General features: G+C 33.0%; 1 protein-coding gene across 3 annotated transcripts in view; it reads right to left on the reverse strand.

Annotated features, from left to right (window-relative positions):
• LOC150105032 (TGF-beta receptor type-1-like) overlaps nt 1-14,882 on the reverse strand; it is a 458,896-nt gene that overhangs the window by 182,288 nt on the left and 261,726 nt on the right. For all 3 annotated transcript variants that reach the window (XM_090395458.1, XM_090395460.1, XM_090395459.1), the window contains one exon: nt 11,885-11,999. In XM_090395458.1, coding sequence (XP_090251584.1) covers nt 11,885-11,999 — 115 coding nt within the window. The remainder of the gene's footprint in view (nt 1-11,884; nt 12,000-14,882) is intronic.

Consider the following 14,882-nt stretch of genomic DNA (forward strand, 5'->3'; position numbering starts at 1 on the left):
GAACTGATAATAATAATAATAATTTGGTGAGTGCTGTGTAGTGTTGAGTACTGCTTCCATTTCGTTACAATAAGTATATATATTAATAATTTCTGGTAATAGTAATTATCAGAAAATAAAACTGATCATCTTGGTCTCTAACTGAAGAAACAACAGGCTAGTCGATTCTTTCATGGATGGCAGCCTGAATATGCTTTTGTATGTAGTGGAGAAAATAAACGTACGTTTCTAACGATCTAATGAAAATGTCGCTCAACTACAAAATCTTAAATATCTGTGCTTAATGAACAAATTGTTACACTCGATTAAGTGTAATAATTAGGAGTAACGATACGCATTTAAGCGGAACAAGAACAATGACTCTAATATATGATAATTTGCAGGAAAAAAACCTTGAGTAGCTCAGAAAATATTAGAAAACTTCGCTGTATTTTAACTGAGGAATGAGATTCAGAAAATCTCTTTACGACTTCATGTTACACGTAAAGAAAAAGAATTCAAAGAAAAGAAAAGATAACCAATAAAATTATTTCAGGATTTTTTGTTACATGGCAACATTTACAGCAAATTATAGTAGTCTGTAATATAACACTGGTCTATAAGGTCTACTGGTCTTACGTGAACAGGAGGATAGATTAGCAACGAATATGCGGTGCTGGAATGTAATATAAGCGACAAAGGAACCAGCTACAACACCAGATATCTTTAAAAAAATATTGTAATTTTAATGCAACATAACTTTAAGTTTCAAATTTACAATAATTTAAAATTATTATAAATCTATAATTTTAAATGATTACTAATCTGTAATAAAAGTTAAAATAATATCATTAATAATGCTTAAATAAAGTATAATTATATTTGTAAATAACCCAACGCAAACACTCAACAAAAACAAACTGTGTAGTGTATTTATCCATCCTGATGTAAAATTACCTGAAAAATATAAAAGAGTTATATCTTTAAATAATTTACTAATAATAAAATATTTGCTTTGCAGTCAAATAAAAAAAATAATAAAACTACTTCAGCGGAACAACATAATGTATATAGTAGTTAGTGAGAGTCTCACGAGGACGGCGGCTACTTTGCAGTTACTGCGTAACAATATTATAAAGTTTTGGAGTACTGCTTTCTATTCATAGATAACATATTAAGTAATCTGGCTAACTGCCAACTGCAACTTTTTTTGCAACTATTTCCTTGTTAAGATTTATAAATGTCTCTCTTCAGTCCGGGAAAATAACAATTTGAAAAGACTGCAGATTTAGGTTCATGCATCTCATGTTGTTAGTTACGGTTCTGCGAAGATAGATGTCAACGTCTTTTTTTTTTTTATATATATTTTCGCAGACAAATAAATGCCACATTGCAGCACCAACGACTGGTGATGGGACGAGCGCCCGAAGTCATGAGTCCACATTCTCATTTAATAGGTGTGCATAAAATACCTTCTGTGATTGTGAGCGATGTATCTCAGAAGTAGTGTGCTTCTGACCTGCAACTTTGGTATACATTATCGTAGGCATGTGCTTGAAAATATTATATATTGCATAACAGATTAATGCAATATATAATATTTTTATCAGGTAGTGGCCATGATAAATATTATATATTTTTTTATTAAAAAGTATTTATATTCTGACATTTTACTGTTCAGAACAGATATCAATACAATAGAGAATATATCACAACATGTCAAAGCAAACACAATATGGTATAACCTGCTGTACGTTTTACTTCAGAATGGCATTTCTTCACTTTTGTTGGACCTAGAATATATTTTAGCTAAGATTTAAACATAATTACGGCTCTAAATCTATTACAAGTTATATTACTAAATTAACAGTATATTTTTAGTATTACGAGAGTGAAATACACTAGGTCCGTTGCAAATGGACGCTCGCTTTGCTGTTTAGCTGCATGCGACCAAATCAGATCCCGAACATGATAACCAAAACTTTAATAATGTCAATCGTGTTAGCTGATTTTATCTGAAATACGGAAATACTTCAGTATTTCGATAGTTTTTTTCGTTTTTTTTTTGAAACAGCATTTGGAGTGGGGTGGGAAAAATGATAACACAATATTGTCCACTTGACAAAGTATGTGTAATGTCATGTAATGTGACTGATCTGTATGCTCTTTTGGACGTCTCTTTCATGTACATTGTCATATTTCTAGAGATGGAGCAGTACGGCGAAAAACAGACTTTCCTGCAGGCGCATCAAACTTGTACTAGCTGATATTCTTTAGAACAAATGAGATTCTGTGACAAGTTCATTACTGTGGACAATTTCAGGACACCATGAAAATGATATTTCATGTGTCCTGTAGGTTAATGAGCCGATACATCGCTTATGACTGGGTTGGTTAGTTTTCGTATTGTGTTAATATTCCTGTATTTTTGTGACAGATGTTTCTAACAGCGTAAAATTTCTTTTCCGTCTACTAAAAAAAAAAAAAGAAAAGAAAAGAAAAGAAAAGAAAATGGTATTTTTTATTACCCCACACGAGAATAATTATTAATTTACGTTTCTTCTCCTCTTCTCGAGTAAAATGAATTTTGTTAATTCAGATTTTAAGGAATGTCCAGTGCTTTTCACCTTCAGTTGAAAAGTCCTTACAGAGGTTCTTGGCGTTCTAAACAGTATTCGAACCTACGTATTTCAAACCGAATGGCATCGTCGACATAGATGAGCAACGGAGGCTAGGGCTGTAAGGAAGATGTTCCATAACTGAAAACCGATATCTCTGATTGTCGGTAAAGCTAAAGAAGTTGTGAAACATCCTGTCTATAACACGGTTTTGACTCCATCAGATTTCTGCTTATTTCCTAAATCGGAGACATTTCAAGGGTATCCATTTTGAAAATGACAAAAAAAAAAAAAAAAAGAGAGGAGTGAAATTGGCAACGAAAGTGGTTCGATCTTGAAGAGTTTTATTATGATGGATTTGAAAAACTTGTTACGCAGTGGAGAAAATGTTAAAAGGGAAGAAGATTAAGTGGTGCTTGCAGCTAAGAACCTTAAGGATTCGTGAAGCTTAAGAAGAAGATGATTATGTTGAGAACTAGTATATGAAAATAAAGTCAAGATTTCAGACATTTTTTTTATTTTTTTATTTCACTGATATATATCTCTTTTGGGTGGGGAGCTATCAACGGAGGTATCCTTTCTGGAATTTCCTCATATTTTGGTTTTTTTTTAGTGGATCCATTTTTGCAAACGTTGACAAAACGATTCAAAATGAAGTAATTTTGGGATTTAAGGAAATTTGGTAGTTAGAATCTTTACTGATATTGATCGAACCATCGAGACGGTTCGACAATTTCAATGTTGTTTTCAGTCGGAAACCCAAGTAAAGGTGACTATTTTAGTGGCAAAACCATCCGAAACGATACAAAATTATATGATATAAATGGCATTCCAGGTCTACAATAAATAAGCCCCAAACGTTCTGAATTCAATTGTTGTGATAATGAATAATATCACTATACAAGAATGTTGTTGTTGTGAAAACTACCTTTTTCTGATTGCCACATATGATTTCGATAGTTGCTTTTTTTATTTATTCAATGTTATACGAGCTTTATTAAGATACCAAATTAGAAGGAAAAAAAAGATATCAGTACATATCGAGAGAAATCGAACAGATAAAAATGTAATTGGTGTCAGTAATAATAAAATAAACATATATGTGCACTGATATAAGAAAATATCACGTAGTACTGAGAATTGGCTATTGAGGACAAGGTTGACCGACAAAGACGATAGCTAAGTATACGGCATATGCTCAACAACAACATTAGTATGAACATATGTGATAGGAATAAAAATAATCGAAATGGTGCAGCAGCACTTTTAGAAGTGAGAAAAAGAATGAAAAATGTAATATTATTTTACCTGTTTTCAAAGACTCTAAAATGGAATTTTAGAGTCTTTGAAAACAACTTTCCTGCGACCTTCCACGAACACAGCACCATGTTCACTAGAACGAGCCCTCAACAATAAAAAATAAAAATAAAGTTTTTATTGAAAACGACACAGTACTTAACGCGCATACGAAAGGGAACTGATTTAATATTTTATTAGCACAATATTTATTTTCTACTTGTACTGCAAAAGGGGGGGAAGTATCATTATTTATTAATATCGCCAACTGCCACTTTTCTTAAGAGTGACTGCCAGGGCTGGTCAGAGAGGCAAAAGGGTACAATGCTGCCCATCCGTTCTATGAAATTTCGAGTTCCGAAGAATTTGGAAATATCGAACGTTTGCATAAACATTAATTTAGCAGAAAAATATATTTTTTCAATTTATGTTACTAAATAATAAGTATTAAGGAAATAATGATCGAGGAAAGGAAGTAGCGATAGCGTTCAGCACCCAAACATTAAGATCAACTTCTTGATTGGAAGGCAGTTTCAAGTAAAGAGAGGTGGGTATACTTTAAAATGGGGAAATGGGCAAAGAAACTTATTTGTGTCCATGGATTCACAGAAGGCTCTTCCAAGGAAGAAGTGGAAGAATTTTTCGAGACATTAGAACAGGTAAATGGTATAAAGAAAATGGGAAAAAGTAGGACTTGTTGGAGATCTAAGCAGCAGAGTTACGAAATAAATCCCACACGCATATAGAAACGTGTTGGGGAAAATTTAGAGAAAAGGGCAAAGCTAATAATAATGGTAAGTATTTGCTGGATTTCTGGTTACGAACTAACACCATGTTCCAACATAAAGACATGTAAGTTAAAGTGGAGAGAAGACACAAGAAATAAGAAAAGTCTCACTGACTACCTCATTATTGATAGTGATATCTTCATGCTGGTTCAGGATACAAGAGTGTTCCGAAGATTTGAAATTGGAAGTGACCATTACTTAGTGGTAAGCAGGATAAAAATGGATGTTACATTCAAAAGAACACTATGTAAGAAAATTTTAAAAAGAATTAAAGTTGAGCAGCTTTTACAGGTAAGTTTTAGATACAAACACTATTGAAGAAAAATGAAACAAATTAAAAACAAGAACCAAACCTCGGAGTCTCAGTGGCAAACTCTGAAGACATTGATCGATTCAGATAGGGAGGTATGTGGTGAAGTTGTTTGTAAGGATAGAAAAATAAGAACCCCACGGTGGGCACAAGAAGTTAAAGAAGCAGTTCTGGAAAAGAAGAAAGCATATCAAAAGTTCCTAGCAAATAAGTCGGCAGATGCCCTAAAAGAATATAGAAAAAAAATGTAAGCGAGCTAAGCTATGTGCAAAAGTAGCTAAACAAAAGTTATGAGAATACTTCGGTATGAATATAGAAAATAAATATCAGGAGGGTGGCAAAAGATTCTGGATGCTATTGAAAAAAACTTAGAAATGGAGGAGAGAGAGTACTGTAAAAAAAATCAAAGATGATAAACGTGACATGAAAACTAAAGATAAGGATATCCTAGATGTCAGGAGTAATTACTTGGAAAGACTGTTAAATGAAACAAGCAGTGACCGAACCACACTAGAAAATTTTCAAGAGGAATTCATATCAATACTTGATGTAGAAAACGCCATCAAAAACTTGAAATGTAGAAAGACAGCTGGAGTAGATGATATTCGACCAGAAATACTTAAGTATGGAGATATAAAAGTTTTGCAGTGGCTACACTGCATAATTCAGAAGGCTTAGTCAGAAGGTCGAATTCCAGATAATTGGAGTAGAGCTCCTATAAAAAAAAAGGAATAAAGCTGAATGTGAGAATTACAAAGGAATTTCTCTACTAAGTTCCAGGTAAGATTTATGCAAGCATACTTGAAAAGACGTTGAGAAAGATTGTTGAAGAGAAATTTAGAGAAGAACAAGCTAGATACATGCTAAATAGAGGTTGTCGGGATCAGATTTTCACTTTACGACAAACAGCTGGGAAATCATGGGAATATAACAAGGATCTGTATACTTAAGTTTTGTACATCTGGAAAAGGCATGACAAGGTGCTCGGAGAAAAGCTTTTCAAAACACTACAAATACATGGGATAAATGGAAAATTATACAGAGCAATACATAGTCCATAGTTAAGTTATAAGTCAGCCGTTAGAATTGAAGGAAATACAGGAAGATAGTTTGATGTAAAATCAGGGGTAAGACAAGGATGCATATTATTTCCTATTATATCATCTTATCATCTATATCAGCGATTTTCAACCAGTGTGCCGCGAGATTTGTGAAAAGAAATAATGTCGTAATTTGCGCATTTATTTATTAGTGTCTGGTCTTCCATCCGCACCTGTTCGGTTTAAAATTGTGGGTTAATTAGCTTTAATCTTTTGATAAGTGTGTTCACAAATATTATGGATATTATATATTCATTTGAAAAAAATCAATAAAAAGTTTTAATAATAATTTTGAGTATTGTTTTTCTTACTCAAAATGTCAAAAATATAGTTTACATTTTTTTGGTGGAGCAAAAAGGATAAGTAATTACTATTATTAATATCTTGTGTGTGTAAATCAATCAAAATTATGTCTATTTTTTGCCAGATCGTCAAAAAAAATTAAAATTAAAAGAATATTACTAATTATATGAAGAGTCAAAGGCGTCAATTCGGCGTCGTGAACTTATTTAAGTTAAGGGATATTACATTCCATATTGTTTCATGCCGAATATAGAAACTATATAAAGTTCGGCGATTCCAAGCGTAAGCAAATACCTGGATAGTGCAACACTGAGGCAACTCATAGTAAGGGTGGCGCAAACTCCGATCACTATGCTGTGACCCAACTCCTAGGAGCTGTATTACTGTTCTACATTATGAGAAAAGGTCACTACCCAGACCGGTTTCAACCTTTATTGAGGTCTAATCAGTGAGTAGGTAGACCTAAATAATACCAGGTTTGTAGCGAACAGAACTTACATATACCCTGCTATAAGAATTGCCAAGAAGGTGTCCTAATAAATTACTAATTATATGAAGAGCCAAAGGCTTCAATTTGGCGTCGTGAACTTATTCATATAATTAGTAATTTATTAGGACACCTTCTTGGCAATTCTTATAGTAGGGTATATGTCAGTTCTGTCCGCTACAAACTTGGTATTATTTAGGTCTACCTACTCACTGATTAGACCTCAATAAATGTTGAAACCGGTCTGGGTAGTGACCTTTTCTCATAATGTAGAACAGTAATACAGCTCCTAGGCGCTGGGTTTCACATTATGGGTAAATACCAAGAATAGTGATCGGAGCTTGCTCCACTATTACTATGAGTTGCCTCAGTGTTGCATTAACAAATGGGTTAGATGTTGCACTATCCAGGTATTTGCTTACGCTTGGACTCGCCGAACTTTATATAGTTTCTATATTCAGCATGAAACTCTGAGTTTCTTATTCGGCTATGAAACAATATGGGATGTAATATCCCTTAACTTACGAAATTAGAATATATTTTTAGTGTGCCGCAGAATTTTGATAATTAATCTAGGTGTGCCATATTATGAAAAAGGTTGAAAATCACTGATCTATATGGAACACATTATGAAATAAAGTGGTGTTGGATTCTGATTATGTAGATATTAGAGTAATTATTATTTGCTTCAGAATCCAACATGATCTTCCATCACAAAGGCTACATTTGTAAATATTATTTAATGTAAATAACTTAAATTATAATTTGATATCATGTAATTACCTTAATTATATCTAATATTTAATTGTTTAATCAAAGATATGTGTTAATAGTAATAAGATTCTGTATTAAATATTATTAAGCTATTTTATTTATTGTTATGTCAATATTATAAGAACTTGTATTTGTTATTTAACTACGCATTTATTGAAATGCAAATATTCTATTTATTCTTATTTGTGAAAGTTTAACGTTATGTAATAACTGAATGTAGTGGTATAACCTTATGTAACGTTAGCGAAAATGTTCACGTTTATTTTTTGTCATGGAAACGCGTGAAATAAACGAGCGCGAGTGGAACAGAGCGAGGGCTGAAAAAAGAATAAAAAAAAATATAAGAGGTAACAAGAGAGTGTTGGGACGAAAACTTGGAAGTGAAAGGAAGCAAGGGCATAAACTAGAGAAGTAGAAGTAAATGAAAGGTTCTTAAGGCCAGGAGTTAAGAGGATAATTTTTATAAGTGAGCAAGGACGGAGTGAATTTTATAGTTAGCTGAAAGTGAATCCAGCAGTAATAATAAAAGGGAAATTGATGCTGTAATCGGATAATATAAAAAGCTGGACGTTCAAGGAAGAATTCTGAATAAACCCAGTTGGTCTAGAATTGCGGCTTATTTCCGATTTGCCCTAAGGAGAACCGCACAGTGTTTTAATTAGTTTATGAGTGGTAACAAGGATAGTTGAAGTACCCTGCAGTCGATGTCTGGATTTCTGAAGCGCGATTGATAGTGTTTTAATTATAACTATGGATAAGTCTTGTAGATGTGTTCTTAAGTGAAATAAAAATAATTTAAAAGTTTGCTCACAACGTATTTGATGTACTAGGAACTATTTCCGGTAAGGACTATCTTAGTGTATTATTTCAATGCTTGAAGAATTGAGTGTTAATTACGCTACGCTTAACCTAACCTAACTGTGGAAACTCTTCGTGATTGAGAGTTGGAGTTAAGAATTGTTAGAGAGATATTTTCAACTATTAGTGCCTGCGATATTTTGAACTTATAGCATGACTGAGAAGTGTGTGAAAACTGATTAGATAGGAAGTTCTATTATATTTATATATGTGTAGGAACTTTGTAACTCAGAAGCTGAGAAAGTGTATGTGAAGGCTTGGAAGGTTGAACTAATGTGATTGACTTAGCTTAATGTTTGACTTGTTTTTATTGTTTAAATTAGAAGTAGAATTTATGTATGCGTTATATAGCTTATATTAAATGTTTGTTTTTGTTAATCAAAAGTTGTATTTTGCCTGAATCTCTTTTACTGCACCATTCATAAAATATTCGAACCAAAGCGGGTAAATTAAGTAAGTAAAATATACTCGGCCAGTATATATATTAAGGAGAAATAGTTGAGGGTTGATTTTTCTTCAATTCTTAAACTAATTCAGATATAGAGTGGCGCAGTCTTTAAATATAAATTTTCTCTATATTTGAATTAGAAACCAACTAGCAACTATTTTTAGGTTAAGAACATCGTAGTAAATAACATGTCGGATCCAAGGTACAGATTAAGACGAAGTAGGATCCAACAGTGGCATTACCGTATGTATGCAGATGATGTACTCCTAAACATATATAGTGCAAGTCTCCAGGATTCTTTAAGAAAATTGAATAACAGCTGAATTTGTCATGAAACTCAGCAATAAAAAAAACCAAAACTATGAAAATAGATAGAAACATTTAACACGACCGCATTCTGAATGGAGAGCCAGCCTATAGAATATAGAACAAGTAAAATATTTCAGCTATTTAGGCATAGTTTTTAGTGAGGATAGCAATTTGCAAACAGAAAATAGAATAAGTAAGCAAAGCTGATATTGTGGGGAGCCGGTTGAATAAATTTATATAGAATAAGGGAGATTAGCCAAAATACGAAACTAGCAGTATAAAAGAAATGTTCAAACCAGTTTTAAGTTATGGATCTACGAGTTGGGTTAGAAATAAAGCACTCGATTAAAAACCAGAGACCATACATATGAGGGTTCTGAGAAAAACTAGGGGAGTGAACGGATGGTATCAATGACAGAATCACATTAAATGGTCACTTAAACAGAATGAGAGAGGAAAGGTTAGCAAAACAGGTATTTGATGCCAAGATAGCAGGAAAGAGAAAAGAGACCTAGAGGAAGACCAAGGTATATAGGTGGATTGATTCAGCCATAAGTGCCTTAGAAGAGCGAAATGTTAGATATGACAATATTGGAGTACTCTCAAGAAAGCGACTAATTTGGAGGAAAATTGTTTGATGAGAGAATAATCATAATGTAAACTTAATCGTCTAGTGCTGTTGTAACCTAAACAGCCCTTGGGAATACATATCAGGAAATTGATGATGATGATAAATGCAATGAAAATATTAAAATTATTTTCACTGCTGTATTTGGGGGTGACTGAATTTCGTCATTGAAGACACCTTAAGTCTATTTCCGTATAATAAATGCTAAACTTAAAATAATTTCATGTTTCAAAAAAAAAAAAAAAGGTTATTAATCGGTATATGTATCGTAAGCTTAACGTTTTCTTGCCTGTTTATAAGCTTATTTCCAAGTAGTAATAATATATTATTAATAAAAGATTAATTTGAAGAAATAATGTTTTAACATTTTTTAATGTGACTTCCACATCATAAACTAGTGGTTTACAACTACAGATTGTGAAGTAATAGTACTCAGTACCATGGATGTGCTAAGGGGACTTTTATTTTTTTTTAATATATTTTACTAACTGCTGGGTCAACCAGTCTGGTAATTAATATGATTATTATAAGGTTTAATAAAACAATTATTAACATAAGGGCTCGTCAAAACATATTTCGCATTCAAACTCCAGTACTGGCCAAAGCAGGTGGGCACGCATAACTAGAAATAAGTTCTCGAACAGAAAAATTCTTATAAACAGAAGTTATATACCCAAACTTATTCTACATTTATATTTAGTATGAAATTATCCAGGTTTTCTAATTATTTTTGGACTGTTGAGGAAAAGAATGAATGCATTCATTCTTTTCCTCAACAATTCTTGTCCTAGGTATTTTGGTATAATACAATTAATAATAATAATAAATTACAAAAGAAAGTCGAAGCAGTTATGCATAAACTTGTCTTTCCAGATGAAGTTAATGACTTGAATTTTCATTGGGTGATACGTAAGCCTCACGTTTATAAAATTCATCTAAGAACAACTTTATTCGTCCCTATTCTTCTTTGTAGAGTTCGTTATAGAAAGGTCAAGGTGTTCTGCAGTTCCTTTGCTAGGAACTGCAGAACAGCAACTTATCTAACTCTCCTTTTGTGATCTTTTTTTTTTTGTTGCTCATTTAGATATCTTTAGTATTTTATACTAATGATTTGATGTATTTGGATTTATGGAAAAAGCAACTTAGGTTATGAGGCCAGTTTATTATGTCTGTTAATTGCGTATATTCTAATGCCAAGTTTATCTGCTTTGGGAAATGAAAAACCGGACTTTCCGGGAAGAAAAGCCACTGTATGACACCGTCTAATTCACTTTTAGTTCTATATTAATGGCATTTTACTTTTATTTTTTCGAAAGTGTTATTTCAATCACTCCTTTACTGTGTATATGTACTAAGACAATTTTATTATTTATTAGTTTACACTAAAAATTGATGAGTAAACCTTAAAGAAGAATTTGCACTGTGCAAATCGCGTAAGCAAATGAATATAATCCATTTTAAATTCGCATACGCCAACATTTTTATATAATCAAATAGCCTTTAGCCATTTTATCCCTTCCAAATCAGCTAACAATGTACATACATAGTTTTTAATAGAGATATGATCAACCAGAAAACACCTGGCATCTGTCTTATAATTATAAACAGGCACCTTACACCTGCATGTTTCACTTTTTTTTTTATTACTACCCATCCTTCTAGCTTTAGAAGGCGGCATAGGGGCATTCTTGACACTTATTATTATTTATTTTGGACTGTAATAGTTCGCTGAACACACGTCCATCTGCTTTGTCATAATTTATTGCTTTAAAAGCAGTTTTCATACTTATACAAGCGACGAAGAGGTCTTATTTTAAAAAAGCAGCTGCAGTGAAATAAATGCAGGTTTTTGAAAACAACAAAAAATATTATTCCAAAGATTAACTAGCAACCATTAGTCACCAATTTAAGAAAAACTAAACAGCAAAACAACAGAAATGTGGGATAACACAGCTATTCAGATACTTTTATTTTATTTATTTTTACCTGAAAGAGTGGGTGATTTCGCCTTTGTCTAACGAAGTAGATGTGAAACAGAGGCCGTCCGTCTCGCACGTATGATTTGTTTCCTTGCCACAAATGTCGCAGTAACATTTTAGACCTAAAAAGAGAGATACAAATGTCTTACACAAGTTTGGAAGTGAACAAAATATGTGCGTGTGTGTGTGTGTGTTAAAAATACTAAGAAATGTTATACTTGATTTTAATCCTTTTCCCAAGTAAGCAAAAAAAAGTTTTGCGCGTGAAATATATTCCCGTCTAAGCTACTTGTATATAGAGGCGAATGACTTCATATCACTACCCAGACCGGTTTCGACCTTTACTGAAGTCTCATCAGTAGGAGCCAGACCGGGAAGAGATACCAAGGTTGAAGTAATGCAGAAGTCATATATATCTCATATACTAGTAGACAAAAGGTGCTTGACTTTATTAATAAAAATCTCTGGATGAAAGAAAGATGTAGAAATTTTTTACCTTGGATGTATTATACGTTAAATACGTTAAAGTATAATACACCCAAACGATGTATTATACGTTAAATACACTCAAAGTAAAAAAACTTTCTACATCTTTCTCTCATTCAGAGATTTTTATTAATAAGGCCAAGCACCTTTTGTCTACTAGTATATGAGATATATATGACTTCTGCATTACTTCAACCTTGGTATCTCTCGCGCATTTGGCTCCAGTAGATATCTTTTAGTGATGTCACCTCCAACTGATACTGATAAGTTTTTAGGAAAACAAAATTAAAAAACGCGTTTTTTAATTTTGTTTTCCTAAAACCTTAGTATCAGTTGGCGGTGACATCACTAAAAGATATCCGAAAATGATGAGCTCGCTCATCTCCACGAGGCTGAGCAGACATCTTCTGGAGGAGAGGGGGGGGGGGTGAGTGGAGTATTGCAGGGAAGACCTATGTCACCCTCTTGACTACCCTTTCACTTCCACAACCTGATGTTATTTTTTTTTCTTCCTCCAAAGTTATCAGTATCAGTTGGAGGTAACATCACTAAAAGATATCCGAAAATGATAAGCTCGCTCATCTCCGCTACCCTGAGCAGACATCTGCTGGAGGAGAGAGGGATGATGGGGTTAGAGTATGGGGTGGGGGAGCATTTAGCATCAGTTGGAGGTGACATGACTAAAAGAAATCCGAAAACGGCAAGCTAGCTCATCTCCCTTAGATGAGCAGACATCTTCTGGAGGAGAGAGAGGGTGGGGAAGCCTTGCAGGAAGACCACTGTCAACCTCTCGACTACCCTTTCACACCCAACACATAATGCTATTTTTTTTTCCATCCCAACAATTTCGGACATCCGCAAATGGCGAGATCGTTCATCTCCTTGGTTATCAGTTTGAGGTGACATCACTATAAGATATCTACAAATGGGTAGCTCGCTCATCTTCCTTTGGATGAATTCGAGCCACAGAGATAAAGTTTGTACCATAATGTCACAAAGTAAGATAAATGCACATCAACACATCAATCCACCAGCATGCGAAAACATGTCTGTGAGTCATCTGCGCGAAAGTTTCATTTTGGAAGGAACAGTCAGGGTAAAGGATCAGGTAAACAGTACTATAAGGAAAAACAATCGAGTCGAGTGTCTTTTCAGTTACTGCAATTCGTTCATCCAGTGCAACTATCGTATTGTGTTGTGTTGTGGTGTTTGTGTCCAGTAAAGTAAAATAATGAGTGAACCACAAATGTCTTTGAAATTTTCTTTCTTCAGGAAAATAGTGTAAACTAAATATTGTGAAATATTTTTAGGTAATTACAAGTTTCGATTTTTTTTCTTTGTAAGTAATATTTCAGCAAAATAAAATAAGCATTTGTAAAACTTAAATGAACAAAGATGTGTGTTGTTGTGTTTTCCACAGTGAAATTTTTACTCAGTTATTCAGTTTAGAATGTGATAATTAAATCCATAACTTTATACCTTAATGCAATTCTGTTTAATTATTGTATAAAAAATCACTACTGAGAAATTAATGCCAGGAACATGGGAAACGTGATATCCTGTAATTAATTATTTAGAAATTTGTCTAATGCTACCTATTGACATTTTTTGAGTTATCTGTAAACATTTCTTTCGCATACTCGAAAATCCTACCTGTTAGAATTTGGTGATTTTACAGAGAGAAAGAAGATAATTTTACCCAAAACGTGACTTAAACTCTTAAAGTTTGGTATAGAAAAAAGGTTGGTACTCTCCAGATAACATAAATACAAATTTTACCTTTCCCCACACAAAGTAAGATAAAAATTTGGTTATTTTACAGAGTGCAGATATTTTAACTCATCACGTTACCAAACTCTTAAACAAGTTTGATGCAAAAAAGAAAAGGAGGTACATTTTTCTTTTCTTTTCAAATATTTGTACATGATAAAAGTTTGAAAATATATCACTGCCAGTCGAAACCTTTTTTCTTTTTTTCAAAACTTGACAACACATAGTTGTAGTTTGGTGAATAAAGTACAAATGAACTGAAACGTGACAATTTGTTACTACATCTGTAGATACCTTCACCAGACTAGAAAAAAACAGTCGTACCAAATTCAAACAATACGACTGTTAGAATTTGGTTATTTACAGAGAGACAACTGATATTTTAGCCTATCACATTACTTAAACTCTAAAAAAGTTTATTGTAGAAAATAAAAATGGTATCGAAGCATGCAGATAACAAATGAATCAACATCTATATATCAAATAATACTCGCCTTTGGAAGAGAAAAATCAAAAACATTAACAAACTTAATAGCCATACCCGTTCTTCATTTAAATGATACCAAATGATGAAAACAATATGGGTATGAATTTCCAAACTTTGAAAAGCTGATGAATTTCTTGCTTACTGTGATCATAAATATTTATTTAAAGGTAAACATTTTATTTTTCTTGCGAGTCAAAACTTATTTCAAAACTTTACCACCCGTACATTCTAGTAATGGGGGAATTAAAAACAGAGACCATAC

This window comes from Typopeltis vanoorti, chromosome 7 (genome assembly GCF_054136105.1).
Source record: "Typopeltis vanoorti isolate ZY-2024b chromosome 7, IOZ_Tvanoo_1.0, whole genome shotgun sequence".
Lineage (NCBI taxonomy): Eukaryota > Metazoa > Arthropoda > Arachnida > Uropygi > Thelyphonidae > Typopeltis > Typopeltis vanoorti.